The sequence below is a fragment of the Antechinus flavipes genome, chromosome 1 (genome assembly GCF_016432865.1).
Source record: "Antechinus flavipes isolate AdamAnt ecotype Samford, QLD, Australia chromosome 1, AdamAnt_v2, whole genome shotgun sequence".
NCBI lineage: Eukaryota > Metazoa > Chordata > Mammalia > Dasyuromorphia > Dasyuridae > Antechinus > Antechinus flavipes.
Genome location: NC_067398.1, coordinates 228459018 through 228477339, shown reverse-complemented (window position 1 = coordinate 228477339; position 18322 = coordinate 228459018). Strand labels below are relative to the sequence as shown.

At 39.6% G+C, this 18322-nt stretch overlaps 1 protein-coding gene across 1 annotated transcript in view; it reads right to left on the bottom strand.

Annotated features, from left to right (window-relative positions):
* The window catches only part of B4GALT1 (beta-1,4-galactosyltransferase 1), a 78443-nt gene extending 65007 nt beyond the window's left edge, over window positions 1-13436 (bottom strand). The window contains exon 1 of the mRNA XM_051997395.1: window positions 9717-13436. Within this exon, the coding sequence (XP_051853355.1) occupies window positions 9717-10083 (367 nt within the window). The 5' untranslated portion in view covers window positions 10084-13436. The remainder of the gene's footprint in view (window positions 1-9716) is intronic.
* Window positions 13437-18322: the final 4886 nt, after the last annotated feature.

The window sequence follows — 18322 nt, the reverse complement described above, 5'->3', positions numbered from 1 at the left end:
TAAAACAAAATAGAGGGGTTATATCAGACATCATTTGCTGTCCTTCCTCCAATGCTGAGAGGCTCACAGGATTACAGATTTAGAGTGGGAGAAAGGAACTTTAAAGATGATCTAATCCAATCATCTCACTTTATAGAAAACTTGAAGGGAATGAAGGATGGAGCATGTCCAAAATTACTTTTGGATTTAAATAAAAAGTATGAATAGAACTTACTTTTTAAAAAATTAAATGCTCTGTAAATGCATAAAAACTCCTTTGAGCTCCAGGGATTTTAGCTTATACATCTTTCTATCAACCACACAGCTTTGAGCAAAGGAAACATTCAAATATACAAATCTTCAGTATTGAAACCATCTGCCTATAGAGCTTGTTGGCCTCCATAAATTTGTATCATATGGCTGACTCTTTGTGCCTACCATTAGTAAGGACAAAAAGTCCTGAAAGAAGATCGGTGTCTACTCATTGTTCAGATTATAAACTGGTGATGGAATGATAAGGAAGGGGAGGATAAGGTCTGAAAGAAGATTCTTGCAATTTGTGTTCCATCTGCCACCAGTGAGTGCAAGACTCCACAAAGAAATGAATGCTTTTCCATCATCTGAAACCAAGTCTTGCACAGGGGACCTTTGAAAAAAGGTTTTGTCCCACAGACCTGCCAGATCTTATGCATTTTTGAATACTCTGGGTTCAGATACTTAAAAATAAAGAATGCCTATAGCCTGGCTATTTAATCCACATAGTATCACATCAGATTAAAAAAACAAAAACAAAAAAAAGTGAAGTCAATTCTTTAGCAGAATTACAATTATGTTACTAGTATCCTGAGGCAAATTATATCACACATTTTTTGGTCAGCAACTAAGAACAGTGATAACTATTTAAAAATGTATAAGTCATTCTTATCTTGCTGGCATAGAAAGAAAAAAAAATAAAAAGAACAGGCTGAAGGGCTTAGTTTGCTGACTCTTGGTTCAAGGGCACCTTTTCACCCAAAGAAGGGTATATTGTTCAAAATAAATAACTTTCAAGAATGTCTAGTTTCTTAGCTGTATACATTGAGTTTCCCTTAGAAAGGATACACACACACACACACACACACACACACACACACACACACACACCCAAAATCTACCATAGCAGACCAATCCCACTTAAAGTAGTGTTACATTAATGTGGATGATTCTCACTTAATTGGTGTTAAATATTTAGTTTTGCAATTTAGTTGTCACACTATACTTGTTTTATTTAACATGTTTTGAGAAACTCACTTATTCCTACTAATCAGTTGGTTTTTTTAATTATATAAGTACATAGAAATTGAAAAAATAAACTGTCCTAATAGATAGAGTGATGGTCTTTGAATCAGCAAGACCTGGGGATCCAATTTTATTTAAGACATACTACTATCAGCGTGACCTAAGTGAATCTCAGTGCTTCAACTAAATATAAAAGTCTCTGAAATACTGAAGACTATGACATGCATTAGTTAAGAGAGTTCTCAATGGGAGAGTCCCTACCCCCACAAAACCACAGGTTCAGACTAAACAATTAAAATAAATCCACCCACAAATAATTTTAGCAGCAGTGAGGTAATGATTAAATAGTACCATCAAGTTTGTTCTATTAATTTGGGCTTTTTGTGTGTTTAAGAGAGCGAGGGCCAGATATCCACACAATTTCAATCCAGGGATATAGATCGACAGCTATAATTTCATTAAAGACAGTGATGTGAATGACAAAGGAAAAGAACTGAATTTATCGATGCACTATGTATCATGTAATATTATATCCTTTTGCTACAATCACAACTGTTATGCAATTTTACACTTAAATTCACATTCTTCATCATGAAACCCATAGTTATTACATGGAATATTAAGCATACCTTTAGTCATTTCTCAAATTTTAACCTTAATAACAGCTTCCTCCCAATCCAATAAAGCAGATTTATCTAAATTTCTTAATCTTTTGTGGCATATGTCATAGTATTGCATCTCCATTTCAGGATTTTGGTAACACCAGATTATGCTTCTCAAAATATCAATATTATTTATCAAGAAACAGCTGGTAGCTCCATGGATAGAACACTGCAGCTGAGATTCAATTCAGCCTCAGATACTTCCTAGTGACTCTAGACAAGTCATTTAACTTTTGACAGTGCTTGACAAAATGGATCCACTGCAGAAGGGCATGGTAAGGCACTCTAGTATCTTTGCCAACAAAACCCCAAAAGAGGTCAAAAAGGGTCAGATATGACTAACCAATAAAATTTACCAGAATTCATCATCCCCACAAACATTTGTAGGAGGAATAATTTTCTTTAAAAGTATAATGGTGTTGCAGTGGATAGAGCCCCAATCCTGAAGTCAGGAGGACCTGAGTTCAAATTTGATCTCAGACTCTAGCTGTGTGACCCTGGGCAATGCCTAAATTTTAAAGGGTCAAATGAACTCACAATGCCTTTAGGATAATCTTGAATAAAAGTTTCTTTTGTAAAAAATACTATCCCCTCTCTCCCCAATCTTCAGTATTCCAATTTTAATAGGACTTGTCCATAATAAAGTCTGTTGTTTTTCTTCAAAACAATGATCATAGCTGTTTTTTTAAAACAACTTCTCCAACTTAAAGAAACATATTAGAGGAGCCAATAATTCCTTCTGCTGCCAGGTCCCTCGAATAGTCTCTGCTTATTTCCTGAGAATTAATTAGGCTGTTTCACAGAAATAGTTTGTCAGTTCTTAGAATTGTTTTTCCTTTTTGATAAGAACGTTCCTCTGTGCTTCAGAGAAATGATTTTGTTTCATTGTAAGCTTGAACGATCCTTTCAATCTTCTGCAAGCCAGCAGCTGCCCTAATATATCTCACAGTATACTTTTTTTAAAAAGCATTTTATTTTTCTAAATACCCGGAAATATAGGTTTCAACATTCATTTTTGTAAGCACCGTCTCCTGAAGTATACTTTTAAGAGCTACAAGTTTTTACCTGTTTTGTTGAAGTAGCTAGCAACAATTCTTAAAAACCAGAGTTAAAAACAATCTAAAGATGGCACACACACGGTAGAAAATCTAGCACTCAGTTGACGGATTATCAAAGGTGGTAAAACCAGTTTAATCTTTTGCATCTGATCAAGGTCAGAAATATTCCACCGAGCATTGGTAGAAGCCCACAGACTTGAATTACTACAACAAAATGAAGCCATATCAGAATTGTCTGTTTCAACTTAATTTGCTGGTACTCTAACATCCCTTCATCTAAACTCAAAGCCCTCCATCATTTCCCTCTCAACTTTTTGCCATCTGATTTCTGACTAATCACTCAAATGAAGCTACTTTCACCCAAACTAAATTGACAAATCCAAAGGTTTTTCCTCAATCTTCATCCTTGACCTCTTTGCAGCAAAAAAGACCATTCTCTTCTTTCTAAATTTTAACATTATTGTTCTCTCTCAGTTCTCCACCAGGCACCTGTTTTAGCGGATTTTTTTCTGTTTTCTCAGTTTCTTTTGCTGGAGTAGACCTCTACAAGGGATTTCTTCTGGTTTTCTTTTCTCTGTTCTCTCTCATCAAAACTTTGTCAACCCCATGGCTGTAAACATCTCTCCAAGGATGATGCCCAGATATATAAATCCAGTCCCAGACTGCCTCCCAGGCTCTGGCCAGAGTGTCCTATAAGCAATTCAAACTCAAAATGTCAAAAACAAAACCCATTATTTTCACTGTACCCTTCCAATTTAGTCAGAGGTTTATAATAATTTATTAAATGTCTATTGTGTGCTAGGGAAGCCAAGTGTTTTTAAGACCTCAATAGCTGTAAACATTTCTCCAAAGATGACTCCCAGAGCAATTTGGAACTATGCTCAAAAAGTTATCAAACTGTGCATCCCCTTTGACCCAACAATGTTTCTATTGGGCTTATATCCCAAAGAGATCTTAAAGGAGAGAAAGGGACCCACATGTGCAAAAATGTTTGTGGCAGTCCTTTTTGTAGTGGCAAGAAACTGGAAACTGAATGAATGCTCACCAGTTGGAGAATAGCTGAATAAATTATGGGATATGGATGTTATGGGATATTATTATTCTATAAGAAATGATCAGCAGGATGATTTCAGAGATGCCTGGAGAGACTTCCATGAACTCATACTAAGTGAAATGAGCAGGATCAGGAGATCATTATACACAGCAACAACAAGATTATACAATGACCAATTCTGATAGACGTGGCTCTCTTTAAGAATGAAAAGATTCAGGCCAGTTCTAATGATCTCATAATGAAGAGAGTCATCTACACCCAGAGAGAGGACTGTGGGGACTGAGGATAGATCACAACATAACATTTTCATTTCTTTTGTTGTTGTTTGCTTGAATTTTATTTTCTTTTTCATTTTTTCTTTTTTTGATCTGATTTTTCTTGTGCAGCAAGAAAATTTTATAAATATGGCTGCCTATATTGGATTTGCATATATTTTTACCACGTTTAACATATGTTGGATTACTTACCATCTAGGGGAAGGGGTGGAGAAAAGTGGGGGAAATTAAAACACAAGGTTTTGCAAGGGAAATTGTGAAAACTTATCCTTATATATGTTTTGAAAATAAAAAGCTTCAATAAATAAAATAAATAAGTTTAATTAAAAAAAAAAAGATGACTCCCAGAAATATAAATCCAGCCCCAAGCTTCCTCCTAAACTCTGGCCAGGATGTTCTATAAGCAATTCAAACTCAAAACATCCAAAACAGAACTCATTATCTTTATTGCACCTTTCTAATTTTGTCAGAGGTTTATAATCATTTATTAAATATCTATTCTGTGCTAGAGAAGCCAAGTGTTGAAGAAGGCCTGGAATCTGATGGACTCATTTTCCTGAGTTCAAATCTGATCTCAGATAGTAGCTGTGTAACCTTGGGGGCAATTCACTTATCTCTTTTTGCCTCAGTTTCCACATCTGTAAAAAAGGAAATGGCAAACCACTCTTGTAACTATACTAAGAAAATTCCAAATAAGTCATGACTGGACGATGATGAAAATAACATGGGCCAGGGACTGATACAAAAAAAAGCAAAAGACAATATCTGCCCTAGAGGAGAGTTCACAAGGGAAGTGGGGAGACAACATGCAAATAAATATGTACAAATAAACTATATACAGGATATATTTAGGCAGAGGGAAGGCACTAGAATTAAGAGACATTGCAAAAGGCTTCTTTTAGAAGGTAGATTTTACTGAGCTCAGAAAGAAGTCCGGGAATTAGGATTATGAAGAGGTAGTGTATTCCAGGCCAGGGGATCAATCAGAGAAAATGCCCAGAAAATAGAAATGTTAAGGAAACAAACAGCAAGGAGCTCCAAATTACTGGATCAAAGAGCTGGGTGAGGGGAGAAGGGGGGTATTGTTGTAAAGTAAAAAGGAAAAAAAAATAAGAGGTGGCTAGATTAGAAAAGACTTTGAAATGTCAAATAGTTGGTGCTTAATAAATGTTTGCTGATTGACTTGATCTTATTGCTATCTACACAAAACTCCAGTGTTTGACTGACCCTATTCACATCCTCTCACTACTTTAATAGTCTTCTAATTAATCTCTCCATCTCAAAGTCTTTACCATCAGCTGTCAAAATTGTTTTCCTAAATCACAGATCTTAACTGTGTCACTATCCTACTCAAAAAAGTCCAGTTCTGCCCAATTGTCCCTAGGGGAAAAATATATTTTAGCTTTTAGGACCCTTCATAATCCAGTCCCAATCTACTTTTCTAGATTTACTATTTTTTAAATTATAGGCAAAGTGACCTTCTTGCTGTTCCTTGCACAGACTCTCATCTCTTCTCCATGTCTTCACGTGATCCCCTATAACTAGAATATTCTATTGCTTTTCCTCTACCTTTCAGAAAAGCCTTTACTCCCTTCAAGATTCAGCTCAAATACTCCCCTCTTTTATCTATGAAACTTTTTTCAATTTCCCTCATGCTGCTAGTTCCTTAGCTCTCCAAACTACCCAATTTTTACCTTGTATAAATTGTGTACAATTATTCCTGCATAATATTATCTCCCCTGATAGAATGTCAACTCTCCAAAGAGAAAGCCTTCCATATTTCTATTTTTGTATCCCTACAGCCTAGTATAATGCTCTGAATAGGAGGGTTCTAAATAAATCTTGAGTAATATAGAATTTGGTATGCTCAGTAAGACTTAGTTACTGAGTCAATTGTCTTTGCTCAAATAACTTGTTCCAAGGAAGGGTTTAACTGGAGACAGGGAACACGAGGAGGGGAAATGAGAAATGATGGTTCTAAAAATAAAATGGCAATAATATATTTTTAAAAGATTCAGTAATTTTTTTAAAAGGGAAAAATAAGAAAAGGCCAAGTTTCTCACATAATGGGGTAGCAATGTGACATTAACTAGTAGACTGAGGCTTTGGGAGACAGGACATGATAGAAAGATTGTACTGGCTATCTTGTCAGGGAAAGGAATTATAAGAAGTGAAAAAAGCCACAACAAACCCCACGGATGGTTTCTCCCACCAACCTCAAAACCACCCCACAAGGTATCAACCAACATCTGCCTTACTTCACAACTATATGAATCCATGACATTTAGTACAAAGACAAGAATTTTTATTAGCCTACAACACAAAAAGGCAAACATCTAAAACCACATGAAACTTGATTAAATCCTTCAAATGAATAAAATTTAGAAACTTCTCAAAGAAATATAATACTTCCATCCCCTTATTCAAGAATGCTTAGAGTGAGCCTAAATGAAACAATTTAATTGCATAAATTTTGAGCAAGTTCTTGTCTGTCACACAAAGACAACTCATTGTAGTGCATACAATCTTTCCAGAGAGTGATTAAGTTTCCAAATTCTCTTGAGTTATAAAATAAGTAAAAAATGATCACAAGAAATGTAGTAATAGAAAAAAATTATTAGGAAAAAAAAATTTTTAACTATACCAATCTACCTGAAATAGCATTTTAACAATAGTGTTCCAATTTCAATCAAAATTATACAGCAATCTGTTCCCTTGTTCCCAAATAATTATTTTGGCAATATTTCCAATGTAGTTCTATACAACACTCAAAATTGAATTTTAAAAAAGTTATATACTATTCATTCAAAAATCCTGGCTTCCTTCTGTTTTTCTCCTCCCCATCCAATCCTCCTATAAAAGTTGCTCAATTCTCAAGATTCTTTTACTTGCCAAAAATCCTGAGAACTGGAATTCAGTGGCTCAAGAGAAGTACCTGATTGTAAGGAAGTATCTGATTGTATGGATTTGTTTGTTTGTCTGCTTTAAGCTTTTTTGATCTGCTTTAGACAGATCTAATAATTAAGTTCTAAAGTTTTCAATTAAGTCTGAAGACAACCTTTCTTTACCATAACAACAGCAGACATTTCCATAGGGTAGACGGAAACATTCTCCATAGATTGTCAACATCCCAGTGAGATATTTTTATTTCTAAACCTAATGATAGAGAAATTGAGATCCATAGGGTGACTGGCCCAAACTCACAAGCAAGAACGTTAAGCAAAGTAGGCTAGAGCACTTTGTATACACCACTTGCCTATGTAAAATAATCAGGCCAGGACCTTCCCTAGACACACAGAAAAGTATCACAGTGATTACAGGAAAAAAAAAAAAAAAAAGTTGAGCAACAGCTTTCTGGAAGCCTGATTATGAAGTAACAAGTTTCCGGAAGATCTTTTGGAATGTGGCTCATAAGATGCCCCTGAAACACTAAAAAAAATAAAAAATAAAATTAAAAAAAAACCTTTTTTTTTTTTTTTTTAAATTTGGATAGAGAAACTGAAAACTGCAAGAAAACACAGCCAAGCTAAGCCCCTTTACTGAACCACTCTTTTTCTTAGGGGTGATCAATGAAAAGTCTAGGTAAGTCAAAATAATTTCAACTACTTTATCAGTAATTTCTGCACAAACATTAATGTCCAGATGATCCAGACTTCAATCTATCATAGACTACTGGATTTCCCTTAAAAAAAAAAAATCAGCTGAAGATCTCTGAGATATTTTCCCTTCCTCCTTAAAAGATTTAAGGTCTAGGAGAAGGGGATGAGAAAGACACACTAGAATAGAAATATGAGATATGAGAGAAGAGAGAGAGAGAGAGAGAGAGAGAGAGAGAGAGAGAGAGAGAGAGAGAGAGAGAGAGGAAGAGGAAGAGGAAGAGGAAGAGGAAGAGGAAGAGGAAGAGGAAGAAGAAGAAGAAGAAGAAGAAGAAAAAGAAGAAGAAGAAGAAGAAGAGGAGGAGGAGGAGGAGGAGGAGGAGGAGATGGGAGGGAGAGGGAGAGAAGAAGACAGAGACTGAGAGGGAGAAGAGAGGAGGAAGACGGAAAGAAACAGAAAGGAGAGGGGAGAGAGACCGAGAGAGACAGAGAGAGATGTCCCTATTACTACTACACTGGTAGTGCTTTACTAATACAATCCCATAGCTTGATTTACTATCCTTGGGGAAGGGCCCTGGTATTTTCGAGAGTAGGCAAAACAATAACAAAAACAAAAAAACACCAAAAATCAACTGAAAAAAATTAAAAAACCCTGAACCAGCAGCCTTGGGATGTCACACTTAGCAGAAGGAACTCAAGAAATCGACGGAAAAGAAACTTGATGAGAAGAAAACAGGGTTATATCGCGGAACCTTGTAGCCAGAGTCGAAGGAGATGTCTATCTACACAATGTCAACCTCCACTACACATAATCACACGTATACACACGAAACTTGAAAACGGAGGATGGTCGAAACAAGAATTAAGAGGAAAGCCTTGCAGCTAGGATTTCAGTTATGTCTGAATCTCGCCTCCAACACATACACACATGCACACACGCGCCCGCACACACACGCACACTGTCTGTCTCTCACTGTGTCACACTCCTACCAAGAGGGAAAAGGATGGCACATAACAGGACTTTGGAGGGAAGCCTTGCAGCCAGTTTTTAAGTTGTACCCCTATTACATTCATTGAATGTCTGTCTGTCACACACACACACACACACACACACACACACACACACACACACGAGAAACTCGACAACGGAGGAAGGAAAGGGCTGGGATGGGCAGTCAGACTATAGAATGGAGTTTCGCAGCCAGGATTAGAGTTCTGTGGGGAAAATTCTCTCTCTCTGTCTCTCTGTCTCTGTCTGTCTCTGTCTCTCTGTGTCTCTCTCTCTGTCTCTGTCTCTGTCTGTCTCTCTCTCTCACACGTACCCACACACCCACACTCTCTCTTTCACACACACGCACACTCTTTCTCTCACACACACGCGAGAAAAACCGGAGAACCAACGGAAAAGAAAAGGGATCGGCAGAAAACAAGGTTAGAGGCGAGCTTCGCAGCCGGAATGCAGTGCGATCTGCACATTGCCCCGATCACGCGCACATACACACACACTCCATATACATGCCCCGCCCGCCCCCAGACAACGGGGCAGAGCTTCCTTTGCTTCTAGTCTCAGCCCCGCCGAGCCGAGCTCGCCGGTCAGATCAGGCGGAACCCGGGCTCCGGACTAACAGCCTCCCTCCTCTCTCCCCACCACGCCGGTCTCCACGCCCCTCGCCGGGACTTTCCCCCGACGGCCCCTTCTAGCTGGGGCTGCAGCTTTTTGGGCTCGCCGCTGGTCTTAACAGTGAGGAAAGAAGAGAGAGGCTGCGAGTCCTGAGGAGAACGATGGAGGAAGGGTGGGGGGAGGAGGCGCTTACCCAGCAGCGGCGAGGGGTCCGGGCAGCTGGGCAGCAACTCGACTTTGCTGGGCGGCCCAGTCTCCGTAGTCTCCGTGGCCTCCTCGGGCAGCGGCGCTTGGTCTCCGGCCGGCTTCTCCAAAACTGCCGCCGCTGAGGTTGCCAGCGCCTCTCTGGCGACCTCAGTCATGGTCATGGGCACCGAGCTGCGCCCCTCCTGGCTCTGCTGGTGCTTGGAGAAGAGCTGCAGGACGTCGAAATCCCGGCCCGACAAGTAGTAGAAGAGCGTGACAAGAAGATGCAGGGCGCAGAAAACCACAAGCAACCGGCAAGCCTTCTGCAGGGACTTGCCCGGCATGGCCATGCTCCCGAGCAGCTGCTCCTTCATCCTGACGCGACCCCCTCCCCTCCCCCCTTCTTAAAAACGGGGTGGGCAGCTTGGAGCCGCCGGCGAGGGTTGGCCAGGAGGGGTGGGAGCGCCGCGGCCGCCAGGCTCGCTCGGGAGGAGGTTCCCGCTCTCTGCCGCCGGGGCCCCGCGAGTACCCGAGAGGAGGGAGGAGGAGGGAGCCGCGGGGGAGGGGCGAGACTACTCCGGAGCCGGGCGCTTCCTCTGGAGGAGGGGGCAGAGAAGAGGCGGCGAGGAACTAGAGCTTGTGGGGAGGGCGGGGCCCAGATAGAGGGGCGGAGCAGGGGAGGGGACGTTTCGGGAGGCCTTCTTTCCCCACCTCTTCCCAAGTAAAACCTACAATTGAGCGGGGCTCTGTCGCGGCAGCTCCAAGTGCTCCTGGAGGCGTGGGTGGATGCCTTGGCTGCGTGCGCTTAGTCCGCGAGTCAATAAACATTTATTAAACACCTGCTATTTGCCTGACTAGGTGCTAAATATAATCGGGATGCGACGGCTTTTGCCCAGTTGATTGTTTATAGTTTTATCCTGTATATAGCTAGTTTGTACCGGGTCGTTTACGTGGTGTCTCCCCTATTAAACTTGAGTTTCTTCAGAGCAGGGACTGTCTTTTTCAAGTCTGTATCCCCAGTGTTTAGTACTGTACTTGACACGTTTGCTGACAAAAGCAAAGGACGATCCCAGATTTCAAGGAACTCACATTCTAACGAAGAGACACGCACACAAACAAGAAAGATGCAGGATAAATTGGCTATAATCGACAGGAGGAAGGCACTGGGCATTAATGGGCATCCGGAAAGGCTTCCAGTAGAATACCGGATTTTTTATCTGGGACCCAACAGAAGAGAGGAGATAAGAGTATTGGGAGAAGGGGGAAGGGGAGATTCGAGGGAGAATACTGGTTGTGAAGAACTTGAATATCTACAGAAGATTTTAGATTTGATCCTCGGGGTAATAGAGAGGCGCTGGAGTGTTTTGAGTTGGGGAGGGGGACGTTGACGTGGTCGCACGTGGTCCGGCGCTTTAGGAAAATCACCTTAAGGACTTGGGAGTAAGGAGACACTTGAGGCATACAAACCAACCAACATTTGAGTTAATCTAGGTGTGAGATGAAGAGAACCTTGCCAGAGAGTGTACGAATGCTCAGAGAGAAGGGGAAGTTGCGTGTGCCAGTGGATATGCTTGGCTGGGCACTGCTCTCAAGTTATGGGCGGGGTGTGTATGCGTACGTGCCCCGCGGGTCACTCCTCTCGTCCCGTTAGAACTGGTACAACTCTGCTGTCCCTGCCTCCCGGCTCGGCCTCTTTTCCCCTCGCCCGTCCCGCTTTTGCTTTCTTATTGTCTCCTCCGCACAATTGCAGCCTTCGCTACGTCGTCCTCGCTTGATGGTGCTCGGGGAGCCCAGGTGCAACTTCAGGGGCCCGGCGCTCCGGGCGGGCTCGGGCTTGAACCTTGGCAACTGCTTTTTAGGACTCCTTTGCTCCCCCCCTTCCTTCTCTTCACTGGCCCCTGTCCATCCTCCCGCCTGCCTATAGCAGTCTCTTCGGAGGCAGCGTGCCTTCCCTAAAGTTAAAAAAAAAAAAAAAACAACAGCTTGAGCTCGATTAGTTTCCTTCCTCTCTAGCCTGGGCGGAGAGAGGAAGGAGGTACTAACCGGAGGGGAGAGAGTTTGGGCCGGGCTGCACTGGGGGAAAGCAGAAGGAGGGGCCCCTTGCTAGGCAGCCAGGAAGCTTGCAAAGCAGGAGTGAGGCCGTCCTGTTTCAGCCGGGCAAGAGTGGTCATCAAGGCCACTCAAACAGGCCGGCCCCTAATTCCTGCCTAGTACTTTGTCATGTTTGGGTCCTAAAGAGAAAAACCAAACTAAACTTAGGCCGGGCCTGGGAATCCCTTAGGAAACTCCACCACCGGCTGGAAGATAATCCCCTCTCCTAGCCAGTAAGTTCGAGTTCCGCTGGTCAATGTGGATCATTAACCCTGGGGAAACTCTCAAAAGTGAGAGAGGGAAAGAGAAGTGTTGTTGTTGTTACTATTATGTAGCATTTATATACTACTTTAAGGTTTACAAACCTGTCTGATCACATTCTCATGACGTGGGCAGAAATGAACCTGAATCTGACTTCCTCTCTACCCATCGGATGTTCAGACAGGAAGAAGAACGCTTATAAGTCTTTGCAGAGAATTGGGGAAATGCCCCCACCCCATTTGGTCTTTTTTCCTTTTCAGGCTTCCCTGTGGATAGTTGGTCCTACAGCTAGATGATCTCAGGGCCTACATGTTCCCTATAAAACTTTTCAAAGGAATCTCTAGAGTTTTGATGTGCTTTTTTAAAAGTCGAGGAAGGGCTGGGAAAGAAAGCAGAATGAGTCCTCTAAATTCCTTTTGTTTAAGTTTCTTGGAGGCAAACGCCAGTCCCTGTCTCTTCCCTTCTCCTCCCACCCAAGGTGGGGAACAGCTCTGATTCAGAAGAATAACAGATAGTTCCAGTCTCTGGGGTTAGTTGTTTTCTGTCACAGTCCCAGCTACTATGCAAAAAGCTCTCCACTTTGGACTGAAAAAGAAAGGTTGCCTTAGAAACCAACTAGACCCTAAGATGTGTCCTTATGGGGGAAGGGAGAGAAACCTGGTCTGAGTATGATAAGATGTCCAGAGCAAAAAGTACTCAACAGATCTTTCCTTAAAACTTTTAGCTGTTGACCTCCAATTGAAGATGTTGGATCTGAAAATGCTGAGGTTCAAGAAACTTTTAGGTATCTTCACAAAGGATAGAGAGTTCCTGATGTGACTTTTTAAAAAATGAGTTTGTTGTCAAAATTATGGAAAAAGAAAAGAAAGCAAATAATTTTCTCCATCCTAAACTATTCTACTCCATTGTCTTCCATATACATGTCCCAAAAGTCTTAGTGCAGTTAAAACTGAATACTGTACCTTAAGACTTTGGACACTTTGTGTGTGTATGTGTGTAAAATGTCTATTTTTGTAAGTATGTTTAAGTGCATGTTTGGATTCATGTGTGTATGTATGCATAGAGATGGTCCAAAGCCAAAATTCTTAGTTATGTTGAGCCAGCTTACAGAAAATCCTTATTAAAAAAAATTCACTTTACCTTGGAAGTTTTAATATTGATGACTGTAGCATAAAGAACTTAATCCTTCCCTCTTCTAGGATTGTAAATAGCTTAAACCCTGACTTAATTATCTCTCTGGGGCCTCCTCACTACCAGGAAAGGGAGAGGTGCTCTGTGAATTTAATTTGCTTGAACCATTACTTCTTGTTATGGATGACTGTTTTTGTTTTATTAAATTTATCTTTCAATTGACAGTTGACAATAAAAAGGACTATGCTACTGAACCATTTCTTTTCCAAATCCTTCTATCCACTCTCTCAAAGTAGTTTTCTTCTATCCAGACAAGTCCAGTTCTTTCCAACCATTTACCTGTATTGTTCTTAGATTCAATCTATGAGCATTTGTTAACTGTTTCTTACTGTGTATGTGCCTGTCAGAGACAGCTAGGTGTTGATATGGATTGAGTACCCAATCTAGTCAGGAAGACTCATCTTCCTGAATTCAAATCCAGCCTAATTATGTGGACTCAGGCAAATAACTCAGTTTTGTTTGCCTCAGTTTCCTCATCTCTAAAGTGTGCTAGAGAAGGAAATGGCAAACCACTCCAGCATTTTTGCCAACAAAACCCCAATAACCCCAAATATGGTCAGGAAGAGTAGACCATGACTGAATAACAACAAATGGGCTGGGCACTGTGCTAAGTGCTCAGGATACAAAGAAATTATTGAAAGAAGAAAGGAGCTAAAATTGCTTGTCAGTTTAAATTCAGATCATTATAATATCGTTGATTTCTTAGTTGTGCAACTTCTCAATAATCTCTTCCATAATTATTTCTCTAAACTATACAGGTTAGAGATTCAGAACTTTCTCTAAAAACCCATTTCTTCCAAATTTTTATTGCTTCCTTGTTCTCTGTAAGCCTTTCTTATGAATTTTTTTTCCCTAATACTCTTCAGGTTTTGGAAAAGGTTGAGGAAATGAGAAGAGCCTTTGGAAACGACCTTTATTGCTTTGTGTGTTATTACTTTAATTTCTCTCATTATTTCCACTACAAGAGCTTTGGGCTCAGACCCTCAAAGTACTCCTGAGTAAGCACATGGAAGGCCACACACACAAGTGCCAACTGCATTAATAAAGATCCCTAATCCTGTTGCTAATGAGTAGACACAAAGCCAAATAAGGCTAGGGATTGTTTCTCTTGCATGATAATTAGCACCACCTGGTGGATGTCTTATTATTGCAGCCTTTTGTGTTTAAGTGTTTTATTTTTTGAGGCAATGGGGATTGACTAACTTGCCCAAGTTCACACAGCCAGTAACTGTCTGAGTCAGGTTTTGAACTCAAGTCACTCCTGATTTCAGAGTGGATTACGCTATTCATTATGACACCTCGCTGTGCCTTTGTTTTGTCTTGGGGTTTTTTACTTATTTTTAAAAATTGATTCAATTTGTAGTTATAATTCAGCTCAAATATTGATTGATTAAATTACTATTACTACTACTATTACTATACATACACATACACACAAACACAAAACCCATACTAGACAATAATAAGTTTGTAAACCTTAGATAAAAAACGTTTTCCTGCTCTTTTGGAGCATATAGTCTAGTAGAGAAAAATGACAACTATATACTGCTCTAGAATACATCAATAAATAAGGATATCATACCGATGGTGCAAGCAAAATATCAAAAGACTAAAAGAAGAAAAGGTGAAAGGAAAGAAGAAAACACGGGGAAAGCTTCCTGAAGGAGGTTCCCAGTTGCTCAATTTACTTAACTTACTCGGCTTACATTTTTCCATGAGCTTTTCATAAAAACTCTTCCACTCCATATCAGCCACACTCAAAGGTATGTGATCCTTGAAATTGCCATCATTCACAAATGTACCACCTGCTTCGTCTTCTTGATCTCTGAAATTCCCTTATCTGATCACAATCTATTAGCATTTCTCTCTGTTTTACTAAATCAAAAACTCTGCTTTTCAACTATTGCATCACCTCAAATCCCTTGCCCCCTCAATTGTCAGCCAGGCCATTATTCCTAAACCAACTATACTCTCCTCCTTTTTCTTGACTCCTTGGTGAACCAGGAACATACATATTCCATTCTAGGATATCCTCTTCTCTTGAGTCGTTTGTCTCCCTCATAATATGTCACTGATTATACCCTTCCAAATCTCAGTCTTGGATTATACCGTCAATTACTATCTTTGTTCCTACATTCATGCTTCTAAATATAGGTGGAGAAAATCATGCAACCATCCTGACTGGGTCCAACAGAAATTTAAGTTATAGAACATCATTTGGGTCCTCCCTGGTGTTAGGCAACCCATTTGCATCTCCCTAGTTAACTCACAATCCCACTCCCCTTAAGGCAGCTCTTCCAAAACTTTTCATCTCCCTCAAAGTCCCCATTGTTCCCCCTAACCTCAACCAATTAAAAATCTTGCCTCATGTTTTACTTTAAAACTGAGCCATCTTATTCTTCAATCTTTCCCTCTCCACTGGCTACTTCTCTATTGCCCATGTGTCCCCTGTCTTTAAAAGACCCTCATTTGACCCATCTAGCCCTGCTAAATCTGTCCCTATCTTTCCTGCCTTCTATGGCTAAGCTTTTTGAGACTACCATGGGTATTTCCCCTTTCTCTCCTCTCACACTATTCAGTTGGGCTTCCAACCTTATTAAGCAAAAGCTACACATTTCAAAGTTATCAGTAATCTCTTAATTGCCAAACCCAATAATCTTTTTTCAATTCTCACCCTTTTTGTCCTTGTTGGAGCCTATCAATCACACTCTTTCTCATGATACCATCTCCTCTCTGAATTTTCAGGAAACCATTCTTTCCTGGTTCTTTTTCTATCTATCTGACCACTCTCTCTCAATCTCCTTTGTTGGATCTTATCTAAATCTCTAGCTTACTAACTATAGTATCCCACAGGACTCTGTCCTGGGCTTTTTTTCTATTCTCCCTTCATGCTAAATCTCTTGGTGATATTATTTGCTCCAGTGGACTCCATTATCATCTCTATGCTCATTCTCACAACTACTTATCCAACCGTAACCTCTCTGCTGGCCTCCCAGTCTCACATCTCCAAACTGATTATTATGCATTTAGAACTAGGTGTCCTGGAGATCAGTGATTCTCAAAGTATGGTCCAGAGTCCAGGTCCTAGGCGTTTCTGAAAGCCTTTTAACAAATTAAACAAGTTCTAATTAGTTTTTATTTCTAATATTGTAAATATCTGAAAACATTTATAATATTTATATGATATGCTATACTTGCATCATATGTATTATATAATGATAATATAATAAACTCTTTGGATAAATCCTCACTAATTTTTAATAATATGAAGATACTGAGAACAAAAGTTTGAGACCTACTGATGTAGACAGTTCAAACTCAGCATGTTCAAAAGTGAACTCATAATTTTTCCTCTCAAACCCTCCTCCCTTCCTAATTCCCTACTACTCTCCTGGGCACTATCTTCCTGATGCCCTTAGTCTAGAAACCTGAGTTTAAACTCAGCATGTTTAAAGAACATGCTTTAAGTTTAAACTGAGCATATTCTTTGTTCCTAAAGCATAGCACTCCATCTCTCAACTCCTGATATTTTCATTAACTGTTCCCCTATGCCTGGTTTTCTTCCTCGGTTTTGCTTTCTGGCTTTCCTGGCTATTCTCAATTCCCATCTAAAATCCTATCTTCTATAAAAAGACTTTCCCATTTTCTCTTAATTCTAATACTTTTCCTAAGTTGATTATTTCTAATTATCCTGTATATAGTTGTGAGTTCCTTAAGGTCAAGGACTGATTGTCTTTTGCTTTTCCATGTATCTTCAGCTCATAGCATAATACCTGGTACATTATAAATACTTAACAAATATTTATTGACTGATTTCAAGAAGTATTTCATTTGAATTTTTGATGAACAAACATTAAACATCAAAGATGGCTTAGCAGTATCAATTCACAAGCTTTTATTAAATTCTTTCTGATAAACAGTATTCCCAGCTTACATATAGGAACACATATGTATGTATGTACACACACATAAAAAATGTAAGATAAGTTGAGGAACAGTGTTACCAACTGCTAGAGGGAATCAGAAAAGACTTTATATTAAAAATAGCATTTGGATATGATTTTGAAGAAAACAAGGGATCTTAAGAGGCAAAGGGGAGGGTAATGGGGAATAGCCAGAGAAAAAGCACAAAAGATGAAGTATCATGTTTTAGTAATAGCAAGAAGGATGGTTTGGCTAGCTCATAATATGAAGGAAAAGAAAAGTAATGTAGAACAACTTTTCTTAAACTGTGGGCCACAAAATTATGATTTGTTTTCTGTAAATGTTTGATTTATGTACCCAGCATTGCATAAAAATTTATCAGGCAAAAAAAAAAAAAAAAAGGTCATGAGTCAGAAAGGTCATGAAAAAAGTTGAAGAAGCTCTATTGTAGAAGCTTGGTTGGGGCTAGATTGTAAAAGACTTTAAAAAGCTAATAGATTTAGGATCTGTTTTGATTTTAGAGGTAGTAGGAAGTTATTAAACTTTATTGAGTAGAGAAGTGACAAGGTCAAATCTGTATTTCGAGCAAATCACTTTGAAATAATATATGGAGAATGCATGGAGTGGGAAGAGACTTAAGTCAGCTTCCAATTAGAAGAAGTGATAAAGACTGAATAGAATAGGGATGGAAATCAGACTTGTGCTTTCTTTGATTTAGGGAGCTCTCAGGGAAGCAAATTTCCTGTGTAGATTGGCATTTTCACTGAATTTTATAGTAGTAGTAGAGTGGCCTAAAGCACTGATAGATAAAGTGACTTTAATCAACAAATATTTATTAAGCATTTGTTTCTTATTAAGCACTGTGTTAATTAACATAGAGAGCACTAGAATGAAGAGGGATTAGGAAAGACTTTGTGTGTGTGTGTGTGTGTGTGTGTGTGTGTGTGTGTGACAGAGACAGAGACAGAGAAAGAGAAAGAGAAATATAAAATAAATCATTTTGAAAAACATGAGATAAATGCAAAGGAAGAAACAATGAAATAAAAAGGAAGGAACACTGGCTCTAGAGTCAGAGGACCAATTGAAATTAAGTAAGTCACTTACCCACTTTTTTCTTTCATTCTATTTTTATTCCCACCACTTAAA